A 20316-nucleotide genomic window follows, 5' to 3' on the forward strand; every position below is an offset into this window, starting at 1 on the left:
TCTAGAGTCGCTGTGTAAGGAGTTGATTGGGCTCGAATCCACTGCGGGACGTGGAGAACGGTCCTTCGGATGAGACCGTATAAACCGAGGTCCCGTGTCGCAATGGGTGCTGGCACGAAAAAGATCTGACTGCTCAATGGCCCTAAGTGCTGAGTATAAGTCAAAAAATTTGCAGCTCTCCACCAACAAGTGGTGGCGTCTCCATAAGAGTGAAAAATTCTCGAGAGGGACGTTAAACAAGAAACAAACAAACCAATTATGCATTAGTAAAGAAGAATGTTTTCAAATGTTTTAAAAAATTAAATATATGACCAACTTAGCTCAAGTATTTCACAGCGGGACAACTCAAAACATTATTGTCGTCCATACATCATATTTTGCCAGCTAATTGTGAGAACGAAGGAGAAAACTTCGCAAAGGTATAATACATTTTCAGTATATGACCAATTTAGAAGGACTCTGGGTCTGAACCATGCACCAGAAGACATAAATTCTAATATTTCACTAGAAGGATGATATTACATGTATTGACATGCAAACAGTTTGTCTAGAGAGTAGAAGAAATTAAGAAAGGTTTTGTGCATTTTCTATACACGTGACCAACTAAACCCTCCCTGGAATCAGAATCCTAGACCCCACGAATTTCAGATACAGGGTAACTGCTCATATTAATCACACAAACGGTTTGCCTGCTAGAGGTCCAGGGTTCACGAAAGATTTTTAAAGATTATACATCAATAAATTTTAGATTATTACTCAGGGCAGGGAAAGGATAATAAAATTCACTATTTTTCCCACTTTATCCATAGATATTGTACTACAGTGGGTATCTACCAAATTACTGTTGATGTCCATCCCTTTCGGATGTTCACTACTGCACAAACGTGGTACGTCATACTATGGACAAAGACGGAGGGAAAGGGATCACAATACTAAAACTACTTAGTGTGATCCAAATATCACGTTATCAAATTTCATTATAGAGCAAACTGAACAATGTAAACAGGAAGAATTCAAGGAAAAAAAATGATTTAATCTATAATGTACTATTTTTTTTACGTAATTACTAACCGAAACTACCTGTAGTTATTTACTAAGCTCTGTTTATATTAAAATATATGGATTTGATCAAACTCGGTCAAACTTTCAAACTTCACTTCCATCAAAATTAAGTATTATACATGTAATTCAGTTCTATTTAAAGAGGATCCTAGTGATGAGGAAACTGGTTTTCTCTTTGTTTGTGGTTTACGCTTCGATAATTAGTGGACTATTCTACGCTCTCTTTACCGATTATTGGATAGATGAAACAGGCTACAACTTTGGAGTCTTCAAGTATTGTGCCAACAATGTCACAGAATGTCAAAGTGTTACAAATGAGCTACACACTGGACAAGGTAGATATGTGAAATTTATGTGCATTATAAAGATATGTATTAAATGTGGCTTTTAAATTATCCATGTTTTGCGTTACCAGACGTCCTCTGTATATTTCTACATGTAACATACATGTATCAATCTTACAGCGATTTAATTAAGTAAATCAAATCAAATAATGAGATTCATGTGATTTATTTGCATCCACTCGTTTCTTCAAATGAATAAAATATTCTTGAAAACGTTTCAGATTACCAGACCTACTAATTCCTTTAGAGCCAGAGTGAGATTGATTGCTCTTTTCTATGAATATAAGCATGCAATATACTGATTAAACAAGTGTGTGTGTATTTTTTAAAATGTTTTATTTGATTAAAATTGTAACCAGTCTTGGCCAAGTACATATACTCGTTTTTCATTTCGGGGACAAAATTTGTCTGAAACACCCAACGCAAAAGGAAATAATTTTGTAGATCTATACTTCAAATAACTTTTTATTCGCGAGAACTTTATTCCTACATAATTACGCGTGTATTCCTGCCACTGAAAATTTGATTCTCGCGTATATTTCTTTCACTAAAGATAATATAGAACAATAAAAAAAGTTCGCGAAAATTATGTCTCACTTATAAATACCAAAATGACCATTTCGTGAAAATAAGGTGTAACGAAAATTTAGTGATCTACAGTATTCAGAAAGTAGTATTGAAAGAATCGGTTGTTCACAATTAATCGTTAGTAAATAAGGTAAAAACTGAAGTACTGTTCTGATAAAATTCATCATTGTTATCTCTTTTTGTGTAATCTCAACCCCCCCCCCCCCCTTATTCGAATCAATAATTCCCATTCGAGTAACTCATCGAATGAATATAATATTCGAATATTCGTTGATCCCTAGTAATTTAAAATGCAAATAACATTGCCTAAATGATGTTAAACTTAAACATTTCAAATGAATAAAATAACTATGCAAATGTTAAAGTTTCTAATCTAAAGCATTTAAGTACAAAACAAATATACATGTACAAGGATTTACACATCCAGTGTTCAATGTAGATCAGTGGTTTTTCAATACTGTGTCAGCTGATACTTTAAAAAATTCGATAAAATAGAATTGTTATAGAATTGTTTGAAATTGTCATTTTATTTATTTTACCAAGAAGAGTAAAAAAATTTCTCACTCCTTATACATGTAAAAAAAATATGTATTAAAAGGAGCTTCTCTTAAATTTTCAGTTTTAAATATGTTCTATTTAATGATAAAATGAACATTCATGATGTTGTAAACACATTTGGCTTAGTTAATATGTTTCGTTGACAAAAAAAAAAAAAAAAAACAAACAAACAAACAAACAAAAAACAAACAAACAAACAAAACAAAACAAAAACAAAAAACAAAACAAATAAAAAAAAAACTTTTATCAGTTGTTGTTCTCCATAACTTGACTTCAAGTTTGAGTTTCGCATTATTTCCCTGATATGTTAATGACATGTTCACAATGAAGTAAAAAAAATTGCCACGAATCAACCGGTACCATAAATTGGAATGAAATGGCCATGTTTATATATATATATATATATATATATATATATATATATATATATATATATATATATATATATATATATATATATATATATATGTGTGTGTGTGTGTGTGTGTGTGTGTGAGGGTGTGTGTGAGGGTGTGTGTGTGTGTGTGTAGACGGTTGTGCTCCTGAGAAATTTTGCCAGTAAAAACAGTAAGCTAAATTACAGTCATACCAAGAAACGTCAGATCACCCCTGTTTTGCTTGTCAAGAATTTGTTATTCCCCTCCCCCCTCCTGGTTTCTATGGGCCAGGTATCATATCTGCCCTCAACAAAGAGGTCTGCTTTCTTTAACAGAAATGTCTTCCCTATAGTCACTATGTTATTGTTCAATTCAGTTTTCTGTTTCCTGTCATTTGATATGCTATCTTGACTTTATACCAACATGGTGCTGTCAATAAATTGAATTGAAAAGACGGAAGATTTCAAAAGGCTTTACAGCTTGAAAAAAACTTAATTCGACAATTAGCTATAGGCTGTCAAAAGTAAAACACTTCCGGCATCAGTATTGTGAATTCAAGCCCTACAAAGAAATTTCTGTTAAAAGAGTGGATAACAGATATTCTTGAAACTGTAAATTAAAAAAACTGAAACTGCAAACTGTAAATTAGCCTATAATTTTTACTGAGGAGCACAAATGTAAATTAATTTTCTTTTCTATAGTAAAGTATATACTGGGAAAATCATTCCCCCGGTTTCTATGGGCCTGGTGTCAAAGTAAGATCTTAAAAATCTACAAACAATAAAAATCTGTGAACAGGGCATAAAACATTAAGCCCCGGGAATTCTAGAAGTGAGATCAGGTGCCTAGGAGGAGTAAGCATTCCCTGTTGACCTGTCACAGCTGCCGTAACCCCTACATATTGATCAGGTAGATGGAACACTCCGTAGTCATATTTAGTATAAAAACAAAGGCCTGACAATTGGTATTAGACACGTCAGCTAATATATGACCCATTGTTAGCTTTATAGGTTATATTGGCTAAAAATGTCATTATAACGATCATAGAATTTATGGAAGTCTGACTTTAAACGATGTTGTTGAATTCCCTGTAACATCAACATATCTGTTATTATATAAGGAAAGTTGACGATGGAGAAATTGAAGACATCTCGTTTTTCATACAATTGTTTATAAGCCCTTATCGTCTATAGTCAGTAAAACAACAAAATATAAAACAGATGTGGCAGAAGCGGTGTTTTTTATTTCAAGTTTACTGAGATTTATCGAGTTGACAAATGAATGGAAGTAACTATTGTAAAGGGATGAAACTTCGTCTGCATATTGAATGTCGAGTTGAAAGCCACAACAAGTGTTATCTTCTTTTCATGTAGAAGTTTTGAATAAATTCTGCTTCAAAGGAATATGAAGACATGTCAGCTATTAGTGCCCATCGTATTCCGATCTCCGACGACTACATAAATGTTGTCGATGAGGAACTCCAACATTCTTTTAATATCAACTTCAGAATACCTGTGTGTAGAATCAGAGTGATATTTAACAAAATAATTTTTGTTGATGACCAATCAAAAGATACGAAAATTGCCTAGATCCGTTTTTATTTAAGATCAAATGTTACAAGTTATGTGTTATCACCCACTTAGTAAGGTAGATGTATAAAAATGTAAATTGTCACGGACGAAACATTTAACGTGTTGACAGAGAGGTTTCAACACTACATGTATATATAGTAGATTGCTGAGACACTAAGGGGATGCTTCGGGTTCTCCAACAATCGGTCGGAATGCATCCCTTGGATTTTCACAAACAATATATTTCGAGTATTGCTTTTGTATAACTTCCTTGATTAATTTTGATATGTGAATTTTAGATACCGCTAGAAACAATTTTCCTTATGCTCAAAGTCAATAACAAAAAATTTCTCCATATCTGTTAATGAAAAGGAGTGTTCATGTAACATTTTTAAAATAAATGCATGATTTTTATCCTGGTTTTCAATAACTTCTGTGTAGAATTCTGTATTGGAAAGCAGATGTATTATCTTTGTTTTATAGTAAGCTGCCTCCATAATGACAACGACTCTGCATTTATCAGCTTCTTTAATTATGATAGTTTCATCGCTTGATTATGATATTTAAGTTTTTTTCACTTTCTTTTAGACAAACTCTTTCTTACTGATTTACTATATGAAGTATCAAGAGGTAGGCTTTGAAGAATTTCACAAAGAGTTTCTGACATGTTATTTCATTCTTTCTATACATGTAACTGCACTTACTAAAGAAAGTTCGGATATATTGTTGTTTCCCCTGTCCGTCCGTCCGTCTGTCACACTTTCTCCTTCCTCAAACTCTACTTTTATTTTAAGCAGTAACAAATTAATCTTTTGGAAATCATATTCCTGGTGTCCTTTAGATGTGCAATAGGGTTTCGGAATTTTCAATTTTACCCTGAAGACCAAAGCTGAAAAAAGGCATTTTTCTACAAAAACCTGGCTCCCAGAAATTCTCTTACATTTTACGAAAAAGCCAAATCATCCTTTGGAAGATGGTTGTTGGTGTCCTGTAGATGTGCAACAAGGTTTCAGAATTTTCTTTTTCACCCTACGGTCACATAGGGGTCGAAAATGACGTTTTTTTTCTACAAAAACCTGGTTTCCAGAACTCCTCTTACATTTACGCATTGGCCAAATCATATTTTGGAAGATGATTAGTTGTGTCCTGTATATGTGCAAAGAAGTTTTGCAATTTTTTATTTTCTCCCTTGGGACCATATTGGCGTCGAAAGTTGGAGTTTTTTCCCCCCAAAAAAGGTTCTCAAAACTCCACTTACAATCCACGTAGTAGCCAAATCGTCTTTTGGGTGATGACTAATGATGTCCAGAAGATGAGCAATAAGGTTTTTTTTTTAAATTTTCTTTTTTCATTTTCACTCTAGGGGTCAAATGGGGGCTGAAAAAACCCTTTCAGAGAGCTATATTTTTATATATTTATATTTTATGTAGATTATAAATTAACTGTTGGGGCTTCTTTATTACCCAGGTACAAGGGAGAGTACATTTAGAGGCCAACACTTAACTGGGCATTACTGTCTAATGACAGCATCTAGTTGGGGATTGAAATTAGATTTGTTTCATACTGTATCTTTCGGTTTACTTAAATCATATGCATTACTCTCTGCAATGTTAAAAGATTTGCTAGTCATAATCTTCGAGTGAATTTTTAATGATTTTTTTTCTTTCTCACTTCTTGCTTCTCATTTCTTTCTTATTACTATTCTGAGTACCGGTAAGTGTGTATTTCAATTCTTTAAACAGAAGTATAATTTAACATTCATTCAATTGTTTACTGGTCGAGTCAATTACTTTTGGTTTCACACGTTTTTCATTGCTTGGTGGTGTTTCAATCTGTTTGGTTTGCATCGTTCCGCCTAAAATATACTTGTTAACTTTTTCTCCAATGTAAGTGGTACCGTTTTCCTTGCATCATATGTCAGTTTTAAATACTTGTATATTTAATAATCCCAACAATCAAAATGAATCTGAACTACCATACCCATACTGGATTCCTTAATTTCAAAACATCCTTACAAAGATACATAGCGGGTTCCAGTAGATGTTCCACCAAGCCTCTTACTTTACACCTCACTAAAAAATTAAAAGCAGAGAAACTTCAGGAGTACTGTACAACAATATATTCAAAAAGTGTAGTAAATCAGATGTGGATACTTTAAAACTCCAAGAAACTTTTCGAAAATTTCTAATTACAAAATTTACGAAAATCAATAACATCAAAACATACGAATTTTCAACAGTGTATACAATCATTCCCCATGATAAATTGAAGTCCAGGCTTTTTGACATCATAGACAGCTACTCTTTCAATAAAAATGGATCTCGTAAATTTACTTAACTTGTCATTGGTCATTTGCAAAATTATTTTGTTAAAAACATTTTGATTGCACACATCAGTACTCTAAAGTAGATATTAAAAAGATGCTTGGGTTTCTGATTGACAATATCTATGTAGTTTTTGGAAATCAGGTCTTCCAACAATCTGTCGGAATTCCCTTGGGTACCATTGTGTCATGTTATTAGTAGACTTATTTTATATTTATACGAAGCAGAATTTATTCAAACACTTATGCATGAGAAGAGGAAGACACTGTAGCCTTCAACTAGACATTTAGATAATATTGACGACGTATTATCAATTAAGAATAGTTACTTCCATTCATATGTCGACTCGATATTTCCCAGTGAACTTAAAATAAAAGATAAAAGAGTCTGACACATCTGTTTCATATTTGGATATTTTAATAGAAAAAGGTGTTAATGGTAACCGAACAACAAAACTTAATGATAAACGTGACTTCAATTTTTTCTGTTGTAAACTTCACTTACTTATGTAGCAATATACTCTTATCACCTGCATATGGGGTTTATATATCCCAGTTGATTCGATACGCAAGAGCATACTCATAGTATGAACAATTTCTAAAACGAGACAAGCTATTTACAAACAAGTCAATAAAACAAGGATATCAAAAGTCTCGTTTAAAGTCATCATTTCGCAAGTTCTATGGTCCATACAATGACCTTGTCAACAAATACAATCTATCATTAAGTCGAATGCAGGATGGTGTTTTTCATATTAATTGTTAGACCATTATTTAAACACTAAATTGTCTACGGATTTTTCCGTTTGTCCAATCATGACAAGGAGAACACGCGTACGACGGGTGTGACCGGTCGACGGGGGATACTTACTCCTCCATGTCACCTGATCTCACCTCTGATGTTTTAGAGGTCCGTATTTGCTCTGCTCTCGATTTGTATTGTTTTAATGAACTTTTGAGCTTGATTCCTGTTCGTAATTTCCACATTTCATTTCAGTATGTTTTTCCATTATTTCTAACATAATCTAATTGCCGTATTTCTTTCACTCTCCATCTATCCTGTGGTCGCCCGCGTGGCGCAGTGGTTAGAGCGTTTGGTCTAGAGTTGCGGTGTAAAGAGTTGATCCTTACGTCGTGGGTTCAAATACCACTGCGGGATGTTGAGACAGGTAATTGGAATGAGACCGTTTCAACCGATGTCCCGTGTCGCAGTAGGTGCTGGCACGAAAAAGATCTCTCGCTGCTCCATGGCCCTGAGTGCCTAGTATAGGTCCAAATTTGCAGCCCTCTACCGGCAAGTGGTGGCGTCTCCATATGAGTGAAAAATTCTCGAGAGGGACGTTAAAGAACAAACATCTATTCTGTGCACGTGTCTACCCCTTCTCACAATCGAATTCCAAATATTCTTCCTCTGGCTTTGTTCTTTAGGTCCTTGTTCATTTGCTTGTTCATTTACTCGTCAATTTGAAGGATTTTTTCTTGACTGTTTGTAGGTCTCATACGTAACAGTTGTATTTCTCCCTTCACTCTATCTAGAGCCATATGTTTTTCTGGTCTTCAGGTTCTCCATAGATGTCCGCATTTCTAAATGTTCTAAGTAAAAATGCTATTTCTTTTCCGACCTATTTTCATATTGATTTACATCATTTGCATTGCCCTACTCCAATCAGCTGTAAGTTTTTGTTTAATTTTGTCTGCCTCTTTTGTAGTGCAAGTTCATTTATTTCCTGCTAAATAATTTCACTTGATGGTTTATAAAATATCCTATTTTCTTCTGCACTTACAGATTTTTCAAACGAAATAGGATACATTTCAATCACCAAGTGAAATTATTCATAAGAATTAAATGAATTTGGACAGCAAAAAAGAGGAAAACAAAATTAATGAGAGTACGAGGGAGGGAAATGATTCTCGTCAAGCAAAACCGGAAACCTCTTCAACCAATTATTCCCCCCCCCCCAATAGTGATTGATGGACATACTACATGTAGTAGTTATATTTTTTTTCTTATATTTTTCAGATTATCTACTCGTCACTCGTTATACCTTGATCAGCGCTTGTGTCTTTGGTTCTCTATGTTTATTATGCTGTGTGTTTTCCATGTGTGAATCGTGTCGGCCATGTTGTAAAAAAGCAAAGATGTTTGCGAGAACAAATGTGATTTCAACGTTCATCTTGAGTATGTATCAACCATTTCAAGAGCGTCAATGGTGAATAATAATAATAAAAATTTATATAATCAAACTTAGTTTAATATTTTTCAGTTGTACTGGAAACATGCACAGTTGTGTCGTTTATGCTTGCTTTGGCGAAATTGCCCACGTCAGGGTCTCTAACAAAGGGCTGGTCGTTCTATGTGGAAGTGCTGTCATCGATTTTTACAGCTTTCGTTTTTTTCATCCTCATCTTCAGCATATTATTTTGTACGTAATATACTTTCTATTCTCCTTTTAAATGAAGTTATCATAACTGTGAACCCCAGCAATTTTTTGAAATTCAAGAAATGTCCAAAATGGTCAAATTGCCTGTAATCCTTCTAATGGAAATGAACATCATTAAGATTTATCACATGTTCTTCGGAGATATATGATATAAAGAAATGAGAAACATGCAAACAAGCCAGATGCCCAAGTCGGTGTTTTGGCTCAGCGAGTATATAGAGAATTTCATAGTCGTAGGTTTACCCAGGTATCTAAACGGTATAACCACAGTTCTGTCAAAAATGACAATCGATGCATGTCTTCATTCCGAGTTACAGTATGTTAACGGGTAGTGCCTTCCATGCTGTATACTAAGTATTTACATATATTGTGTAGATTTTATTATATGCGTATATGCTGGTCGACAGGGGATCCTCACTCCTCCATGGCACCTGATCCCACCTCTCATGTTTTAGAGGTTCGTGTTTGCTCTGCTCCAAAATCTGTATTGTTTAATGGTCCCTTGAGTTTGAATACTGTTATCTCCATACATTTCATGTATATACTCAATGAGACTACAGTACATTTGGTCGTGTTTGTGGCGAAGCATGTGTAGTAAAGAAGTAATTACGAGTCCTGCATGTATATTATGCTTATAATCGCACGAAATAAAACAAAAATTACAAAGTAATGAAAGGAACCCCCCATCATGATTCGAACACTCTCCCCGATATACGTAATGTAAGTTTGTTTTACCGGTCCGCACTGATCTGACCACTACGCTAAGAAAACACATAACTTAGCTTCTTAAATAACAAAGATTTCTTCTCTGCATTAAGCAAGCGTATTTGGACTTAGAATTTTTTTAGACCATATTGCAAAATATAAGTAAGTAAATCAATATTTAAGGATAGAGTGGGTCTTCGTACCATTATTTTATTTTTGCAAATGTATAAAGATACACCCCTCTATTACTTTTCATTCGTTTACAAAACATGAAGTGATGGCAAACTCTATTAAAAAAATTAGTTTTAATATTCCATTTCAGCCAATTTTCGTGTTATTTTTGCATGTTGTCATTTTGATGGGTAAATTACAATCAATTTCTTAGTCGCAGTATTCTGTAATTGTCAACATTATATGCATATGATTATGAATATATTTTCATTCAAGAAGAAGTGGAAGTTATGAGAATTTTTTGTCGATTTTTTATCTGTAATTATGTAGGCGTATGACTCGGTTAATACCTCAAGTTTCTTTAAGAAAATGTGACATATTAAAAGAAATATGTTTTTAATCGAAATGTTTAATTTATCAACATAATTATCAACATAATTTTGTAAATGCAAACATAGTCTTATATTTACATTTGCTGTGTTTTTCTACTAAGCCAACTGTGAAATTGATTTGAAAGTCATTTTTGTGTATACTCACGCGTAGAAATATACACGGTGAAACTCGCACTAAAGTGACGTCACAATGAGGCTACAGAGACATAAATAAAAATGTAACGTTCGATATAGGGCAGCAAGAAATTTAAATATCGAGTATATTATTGGTGCTTTTAAACTTGTAAAATGTAAATATAAGAAATGTTCTTAAGCTTAGTGTGAATTATTGGTCTGTAAATCACACAAACTTGCACGGAGGCATATTTTTCATGAAGCGCTAGCGTTACAAGTCTGTGTGATTTACACATCAATAACTCACAAAAAACTTAAAAACATTCCTTAAGTAAACTAGTACCTGTAAATCATTCAAGGAAATGCATAAATTGTAACTCGTTAGAAGTTAGGAAAACTTGAGAGAGGGAGATCTAGAAGTAATGAAGTAAAATTAAGAGAACATGCTCTTTCAGCAATTCAAATATTTTTGGAGATTGTTTCATTTTGCGTGGAAATTTCCAAAAATATTCAATATTTAGGGCCATGGCTGTGTGGAAAAATGTATTCAAAAATACTATCATTGAAGATCTATACAGTGTCTTCAAATTGGTACTATTATAATAAAGTTCTCAAATGTTTCAATATTATGCAATATAGGAAAGTTTTTGTGAGAAATCTCTTGGAAGAAAATAACAGCGTTTAAGAAAATTGATAAATAAATAACTACCTATTTATTTCAATTTGTGAAAAATGATAGTAATAAAAATAATCAGTAGAGAACATGTTCTTTCCCGTTATTTCCATAAACATCCTCCATCTTGATTGGTAATAAAACAGCCAGTACTTGCATACTACATATTATGTACATATATGGTATAGTAGACATATTTTTATTTACCAATGAAGATGAAGAGTGCCTAAAAATATTTCTGTAGAGATATTTAACTGACATTTTTGATTATTATTGTTTGATTGCCTGATGCTAAATTACATATCGAATTTGAATTCTGCTAAGTCGCTGAAAATGAATCAGGTTATTAAAATCTGAAATATTTCCAACACGGCTGCCGCTGCACAGTTCATAGACCGCGATAATTCCCTAACATTGACCACAAATAATGGCCAATTTATAAAATTGTATATCTGGAATTGAAAATTCCCTGTGTCAGTAAATATATTTTAAAGAGGGTAGGTTACATGAAATTCCTTACATTTCCTTAAGTAAACTAGTACATGTAAATCATTCAAGGAAATGCATAAATTATGGAAGGGAATATATTTCCATGATTTTATTATCTTTTCTGCGGGTCTTTTTAAAATAAACCACTTTCCAAATATCATTCCCACTCACACTTCTTTCAAATCTTTTTATTCGTCACTTACTGTATCTAGATTTGACTATGAATTGTATCTAAGCGTAAGACTTTACCGTTTCTAGGCAACAAAAAATACTGTCTGGATCATACAGCATTTGTGTCTCGTTCCTCTAACGGTAAGACTTCAACTGTTCAATGAAAACATTGATGTTAATTGTATTTAACATTGCACATTACAATGTAATAATGTGAAAGATTTTTATACCAAAAATAACTTTTTAAATAATCTTGTTCACACCAAATTCTAAGAGTAAAAATACAAAATCAAGAAACGCAATGGAAAAAGAAATCACATACATATTCGTTACAATTTTTTCAGTACATGTCCCTCGGAGAGAGAGAGAGAGAGAGAGAGAGAGAGAGAGAGAGAGAGAGGTGCAATACTGTACACGAAGATGATGGCATTAATGTAGAATTTAGTTAAAGATTTGAAAGACGTTTTTCTTAAACTTTACATTTTCAGAAAAGTTACACTTTACAAAGCCCCCTAGGAGTGTGAATGTGGACGTTGGGAAATCAGTGTCGGTGACTGCAGAAGTATTAAACGCCGACAACGTTTACTGGTGCAAAGGAAGAGATCACGTGATCAAGTATTCCACTTCTTTCACCGAACACTTTGAATCCCCGAAAGCTGAATTAAAAATACAAAATACAAGACTTCAAGACGAAGGCGAATATACCTGTGTTGCGGAAAAATATGGGAAAAACAAAGCCAAACGAAAACATAAATTCTCCATTTATGTCTTTCATGGTATCTTAATCTATTTATTAAAAACTAAGAATTTTATGTCATTTGAATAAGGTATCCGAAACGTCCTCGTCCATCTTACTTGAAATTCTGACATTTCTTCTCTAAATTCAACTTAACTTACCTCAAAGCATCTATCGGAAATAAGGATTATTTAATATAAACGCCTTGGATCATGCAAACCCCATTACTGATTGGATGATTAAAGAATCCCAAGAAGCAATAAGTTAGATATGACTGGTTCTGAAAGGACCCAAAGTTATACATATATAATATAGAATATTTCTATGAATTTCAATTCTTTCTAAGAATAATCACACTGTTAAATTATTATGCAAATATTCTCAAGGAACAAAGTTGGTTGAAAATATGATCCAGAGGCCACATTAGGAGGGGGATGGGGATACTGTTTTATAAATCTAGATACTAGTCCTTTTGTACCCGGAGGCACTTAGGGCGAGGACTAGGGATTTCCATGCAACTCTTTCCTTAGCTGTTTAGCTCATCTGAGTCGAAGGCTCAAGTGAACTTTTCTGATCGAAGAGTGTCTACCGTCTATAAACTTTTTAACATTTTCGACTTCTTCTCAAGAACCACTTGGCCAATTTCAACGAAACTTGTCACAAAGCATAGGTGAAGCGGATTTCAATTTATTGTCAGTCCCTCTTTCAAGGGGGAGATAATTAACAATTCATAAAATTTCGATGGCAGCAGAACCATTGGGCCAGAAAAAAATGAAACTTGTGTGAGGGCGTTATTACATACTGAAGATTCAATTTTTTTTCAAATCATGTTCCCTTGGTTTTAGAAATTTTACACAGGAATATATAGGCAATATCTTAAAAAATCTTCTCAGGAAAAACAAAGTCATGCTCAATCATATTATTACAGAAGAATCCTCAGGTAGTGTAGATTTTAGTTTTTTCAAATCATGACCCCGGGGGGTAGGTCGGGGTCGCAACAGGAGATCACTGTTATACAAAGGAATATATAGGATACAATTTTACAAATCATCTTCTCAAGAACAGCAAAGCCTTGGTTAGCCATTTTCATACAGAATCAGTAGAATTAAGAATGTTCAAATCATGATCCCTTGGGGACAGATGATACAAACAAATTTTTTCTATCAAGGAGACTTAATATCATGTCACAGTTTTAGAAAAGTGGATAATTCTTTGAATTTTTCTCCTTAGACTTGGAGAATGAAATACCTTCCATATTTCCCCCAAAAAGTACACAACTAGAGTAATCATGGTAAAATTGTTAAATCATCATTCATTTACCCTCTTTTTTTCTTTAAAAATGTTCCTAAAGGCGCACAGAGTGAATTGTTATTAATTTACTCAATAACCTGTTTTGTTACATTTTCAAAAGTGAAATACTGTGATTTATTTATTGAATAAAAGTGATATTCTCTCACAGTGTGAAAGGATACTAAAATGATATCCTCTCACAGTGTGAAAGGATATCAAAGTAAATAAAAAATAGTTTCTGGACTGTCGTAAGATAGAGATAGTAACTAACCATCTTGATAGAGCTAAAACTGCAATTTTTTCCCCAAATATGTTGCTAAAAGCCATGCTATGTAATGTTTTCAATCTCACAACCGCTAAACTATGACGTCTCAACCGCTCAACTATGACGTCAAGCCTATGACACTGTGTTAAGAAAAGACAGAGGCAAAGGGAAAATCAAAGAAAATGTAATAAAAAGAAAATTCAATGTTTTGTAGATGTCTCACTCGTGAGACAAGATTTTTTTTATATTTTCACTCGTGTGTCGCACTCGTGAAAATATCAAAAAATCCTGTCCCGCTCGTGAAATAAATTCCATATTCATCTACAAAACATTGAATATCCTCTATTTATTTTTTTTTTTTTGCATAAAAGAAATGACGCTTGGAAAATATTAGTTGATACTTCAATAAAATTACAAATATGGACAAATCACACTCAGTAAAGGTTTACAGATGAAAATGAATTTCAGAATATGTTAGCTTGGTGCTAAAAGTGTAATATAAACTTTAAAAAAATATATAAATATATACCAAGCCAGGTGAATTTTATGAGGAAAACCAAAATGGTAAAAATCAGCCAACAGCAGATGTTACGTAATGTTTTCCTCCATTTTTGTGACGTCACAATGTGAAAATGACGTCAATATGTAGATGACCTGTGACAGAAAATGGTTGACTCAGTCGTACTAGAGCAACGAACAACTTTAAAGTTTTTATATCTTGGAAATTCCTTTGCAGAAGCATATACTAATTTGTACAAGGTTTTTGAAGACAAAAGGCTTGCCAGAAATTCAATCATTAATTGGATTGATTGTTTTAGCGAAGGGAAATGGTTAAAAATGATGTTTGTTCTGGTGCCAAGTGAAAGTAAGCTGGGGAAAAGAGGTTTCTTTAGTTTAGCAATCTCTTATGAAAGATCGCCAAGTTACAGTTAGAAAAATAGTTGAATATCTTAACAATAATATAATTATTAAATCCCTAAAATATCATTTACGTTAGACTTTAAACATATTAGATATGATAAAAAAGAAGGCGCCCCATACTTTATCCATATTGGATAAACGACGCACTCAAGACAAAAAGTCGGGTTGTGATGGTCACCATGCTCATTCTTGGAAAGGGTATTCTTATCCACCCATCCTATTGCCGAGATTGGGCTATTTGTGACAAATGGACTATTCTTGTTATAAAAAATAACTTGCATGGTAAGAAATATGACTCGGAAAAATCTTTTAGCCTCTGTGGATAGAACGCTACGGAATATGTCACGTGACCGCCTGGCTCACGTGATTCGTGCATGGGTAGAACGGTTGCAGATGTGCATTTAAATCCGAGAGGGCTACTTTATAAAATCATAAACACTGAAACCTAATTTTATTTCTTTTATGGAAGTTATTCAATTAGTTTGCGAAATTTTTTATCACCCCTCATCAGGATCGGTGTACAAAATTGATGGTTATAAACAGACAATTGCAGTAAAGACGGACTAAAATCTCTTTTGGAGGATTGTGGGATTAAAAACATAACGAAATAATAAATAAAATTATGACTTTATAGTAGGCGACACAACCGTTCCTTGGAAAACACTTTTTTATTATCTCATGTAAATTTTTATTGCAATTTTTGTAGGCTAAAATATTCTCAAGATTTTTTCGAGACACCAATTATGCAAGCTTAATGTTGTGTTTATATCCTTTTTTCTTTCATACTCTAACTCTCAGCTCCTGTCAATGAGACGGATAATACCGGGTTTACAGTTATTATACAATGTGTTCGACTTCAATATTCTCTTAAGCTTGACCAAGGATCCTCTGGCTTTTTCTAATCTTGCTTTTATGTCCCTGTCAATGCCGCCTTCTGATATTACAACACTTCCCAGAAAGTATAATACATGTTTTTCTATGTAAAAAATAATTCATTCTATCATAGGGTTCCAAAATAGCAGACAGGGGAAAAAATGAGATGTCCCAGTAAAAAAAAATGCTGTATGATCCGGAAGTGGCCGATAAGGTTTATAAACGCCTAGTTTAGCATTCCTGTAAAAAAAATAATCAAAGTAAATCCTAAGAAACCACATATATTCTTGGTACAGAAACAAAGCAATTATAATCTTTCAATATTAAAATTTCAGTTCAGCCGGTATTTACAAAAAAGCCGGAGAATGTCACTGTACATGTTGGTAGTGTGCTAAACTTGGAGGCCAAAGTAAATAATGCAGAATCTGTTACATGGACGCATAACGGAAAAGAACTTATCAATTCTTCAAAAGAAAACATAGAACTGAATTTTCTGCACGGTGAAGCCTCTTTAAGAATCGGAAAAGTGACAACGGATCATGACGGGGATTACAAATGTACTGCTAGATCGGGAAATGACCCACAGAAAGCGAAGAAGGATTTTGCACATTGCAATGTTAGGGTCGTAAATGGTAGGTTCATACATTTCAACAAGACACAGTGATAAATATAACAGAAGTGTCTACAAATTTAAAGAAAACACAATACATTTACCCATTTGACATATTTTTTATACGCCTCCATTGTAAAACAAACACAATGACATCAAGTATTCAATGGGATTTCAAAAAAAAAAAATGCTTATAAAGAATTTAGTTGACAAATAATGGCTTAAGTCACGAAAGCAATTTTATGCCCCCGTAATCGAAGAATCCGGGTATATAGTTTTGGCCCTGTCCGTCCGTCTGATTGTCTGTCTGTCTGTTTGACTGTTTGTCCGCAAAAACTTTAACGTTGCCCGTAACTTTTGATTTGTTGGAGATGGCTTTGTAGCAACCGCTACAACGCAATCTCCAACCAATCAAAAGTTGGAGATTAATGATTAACGCTTAATGATAGAAATATCATTAAACGTTGCAATTGCACAGTTTAATGCCATCAATTATTGCATTGATAGTTGACACTGCAACCGCTAATGCTAAATCGCCGCTTAATGAAAGAATTATATCGTTAAGCGATTGAGAATGTTAACTATTAATGCAATAATTTATAACATTAAACGTTGCATTGCAACGCTTAATGAATGCAACGCTTAATGATATTTCTATCATTAAGCGGCGTTTTTTCATTAGCAGTTGCTAAGTGGCTTTCATATTTCACATGTATATTCCTTGTGACAAGAGTTTCCTTTCGGTACCAACATATTTGACATTTTGACCTTGGAGTTTGACACACTTTTGCAAAAATTTACCCAACTTTAACCTTGGCCATAACTTTTGAATAGTTGGAGCTAAGTCTTATATATTTCACATGTCTTTATCGTGACAAGACCTTTCCATGGGTGTAAATATTTTTGAACTTTTAACCTTGACCTTATAATTTGACCCACTTCTAAAAAAATTAACCTTGGCTATAACTTTTGAATAGTTAGTACTAGGGCTTTCATATTTCACATGTGTATTCATCCTGACAAGACCTTTCCATGGATGTAAATATTTTTACCTTTGAACCTTTTGACCTTGAATGTTAGAGATTGACCCACTTTTGCAAAAACTTTAACCATGGCTATAACTTTTGAACAATTAGTACTAGGGCATTAAAATTTTACAGCTATATTTCTTGTTACTCGACAGTCCTTTGGATACCAACAATTTTGACCTTCACCTTGGAGTTTGACCTACTTTTGAAAAACCTTAACCTTTGCCATAACTTTTGAATAGTTGGTTCTGCGGCTTTTATATTTTGCATGTGTATTTCTTATGACAAGGTCTTCTACAGCATACCATTAATTTTGACCCTTTGACTTTGAGCTTAACCTGCTTTAAGAAAACATTAACCTTGCGATAACTGTTGAAAAGTTGAATGGGGTGCTTTGTCTTTCATATTTACCAGGTATATCCATGGACACAAGTCTTTTCTTTGGGTAACAACATTTTTTATTTCTTGATCTTGACCTTGGAGTTTGACTCGCATTCGAGAAACTTTAACCTTCGCCTTAAGCTGCCACACGGGTACATCAGTGTTTCACAAACACATCTTGTTTTAACCTTAACTTTCTTACTTGTGTTAAATAAGCATGTGAAATTGTATTGCAGCTGAACTGCCATCATTTGAAAATGCACCAGGATCTAAGAATATAAAGGAGGGCGACATTCTAGAAATAGAATTAAAAGTTTGTGGATTTCCTTTACCAGAAAAAGTTTCTTGGTTCAAAGGAAACGACAGGCTAGAGATGAACAAACGAATAACAATGCACTATATTGAAGGAAAATCAAAACTAGCCATACAAGATACAAGGGAGGCCGACTCGGGTTTATATGAATGCTACACCGAAAACATACATGGAAATAACGTATGTCGGATACCTGTTAAGGTTACGAAGGTGAGAATTTCTCTTCTCCATCATTACCTTCATGGTGCATCACCTCATGTACATCATGAAATTATCTCATTACTTTAACAAATAATCACTGAAAAAGATATCATATGTTGACTGCCCATTTTAATTGAGTGCTATTTCAGAGGAATTGTTTAAAACCCAGATCATTCATTGACTTGTCTGACAAAGTAAGAATTTGCGTCGTGCTAGATTCTTTTTTCCCCAAAAACCCCAAAGTTTCGGAGGATGATTCTTTGCATCTTGGGACTGATTTCTATTGAATTAAGCTCTCTTCTCACTCCTCCATTCTTTTAAAATATAATCACTCGCGATCGGCGACCTTGACCTTAAATCAAGATATACCTTTGGATCATTCGCATAGTCGTAGTCATATTGAATTCATCCCAATCAAGGGTTTTAGAGCTATAGACAGGGCACGACAAAACAACGAAAATTGGATCAAAAAAAAAAAAAAAAAAAAAAAAAAAAAAATGAAGCCACAGTATCTTGAAAAATAATAGTAAGGCATATGTATATTTGCTCGAGAACATTTTGTTAGTGATTAAGTCCGTAATCGTGACAAACATTTAGATCATGAACAACAACATTTGAATCGATTCCATTCAAGTCTGATGGTCAGATTGAAACACACAACAATACCTACGTGTGTAGGTCTCCTCTGAAATGAGGACATATCATGGTAAATAAAGGGTGATAGGAATAAGTGCCAAAGTTATGAAATTCACAACGCATGACTATATATGTTTAGATTCTACACACTTTTTTTTTAATTGGCCTCTGTACCTGGAATCCTTGCAATAAGAATTTAATATGTTAAAGTCATGGAATAAGTAACTTGGTCTACAATATAAGAAATTTATTAACTTTTAAAACAGTATAAACATTTGCTGTTTGTTGTAATTCAAAATACTTGTTAACCCCTTTTAAGATGGAGCTTTGCAGACACAATATGATGTCTCTCAGAGGGATAGATTGTACAAAATATGCTGATTCAACAGGGTAATTCTTAGTATATGTAATAAGTACAGTAAATATCATCACGTATCAGGTTCATTCAAACTGCATCTATTTGAATTATTTTAGGATGGGCAGTCGCAAGAGAGGATCGAATGTCCCATCTGCATGGACCGTCGTCCAGACAAAGTCTTACAGTGTGGTCACGTCTTCTGCTCGGAGTGTTCGGGAAGATTTACCGAGTGTCCCAATTGCAGGGCTCCTGTTCAAATTTTAACCAGTCTATTTCTTTAGTGTATTTCAATATTCTTCTCAGAAGCAGGTTTAAGTGACATCACCTGTTCGAATAGATGATATCACCTATTTAATTTGAATGAGTGATATCACTTATTCGAATAGCAGATATCACCTTTTCGAATAGGTGATATCACCTATTAGAATAGGTGATATCACTTAATGGCAATAAATACCAAAACGGCGCCTCAATTAATAGCACCCTTTCCCAGCATTTCGCGTACTTCTTGTTCAAATGGAAAGTACCAATTACTATAAATAAATTGACTTGGCGCATTGGATATGCATTGACTTCAGGAAACCGTTTATGAAAAAAATATGCGGAACTGCTTCTACATGTATATTATAGAAAATAAATCCCGGTAAACTTATGCTCTGATTTAGGTTATAAATTCACGAGAAACACTTTCTAAAACTATATACGAGATATTTCTCTTTTATTAC

The 20316-nt window shown here is 33.7% G+C and overlaps 2 protein-coding genes across 2 annotated transcripts in view; one reads left to right on the top strand and one right to left on the bottom strand.

The window, feature by feature from the left end:
- LOC133190024 (TPR and ankyrin repeat-containing protein 1-like) overlaps window positions 1-20316 on the bottom strand; it is a 490694-nt gene that overhangs the window by 84550 nt on the left and 385828 nt on the right. The window lies entirely within an intron of this gene.
- On the top strand, window positions 1203-19905 carry LOC133189864 (titin-like). Its single transcript, XM_061325258.1, has 8 exons — window positions 1203-1397; window positions 8844-9002; window positions 9088-9246; window positions 12067-12120; window positions 12468-12755; window positions 16400-16696; window positions 18320-18606; window positions 19708-19905. The coding sequence occupies exons 1-8, from the start codon at window positions 1217-1219 to the stop codon at window positions 19870-19872; spliced, it is 1590 nt and encodes a 529-aa protein (XP_061181242.1). The 5' UTR covers window positions 1203-1216; the 3' UTR covers window positions 19873-19905.

The sequence above is a fragment of the Saccostrea echinata genome, unplaced genomic scaffold, assembly GCF_033153115.1.
Source record: "Saccostrea echinata isolate AGI-Se365-2 ecotype Australia unplaced genomic scaffold, CSIRO_AGI_Sech_v1 ptg000020l, whole genome shotgun sequence".
NCBI classification, from domain to species: Eukaryota; Metazoa; Mollusca; class Bivalvia; order Ostreida; family Ostreidae; genus Saccostrea; species Saccostrea echinata.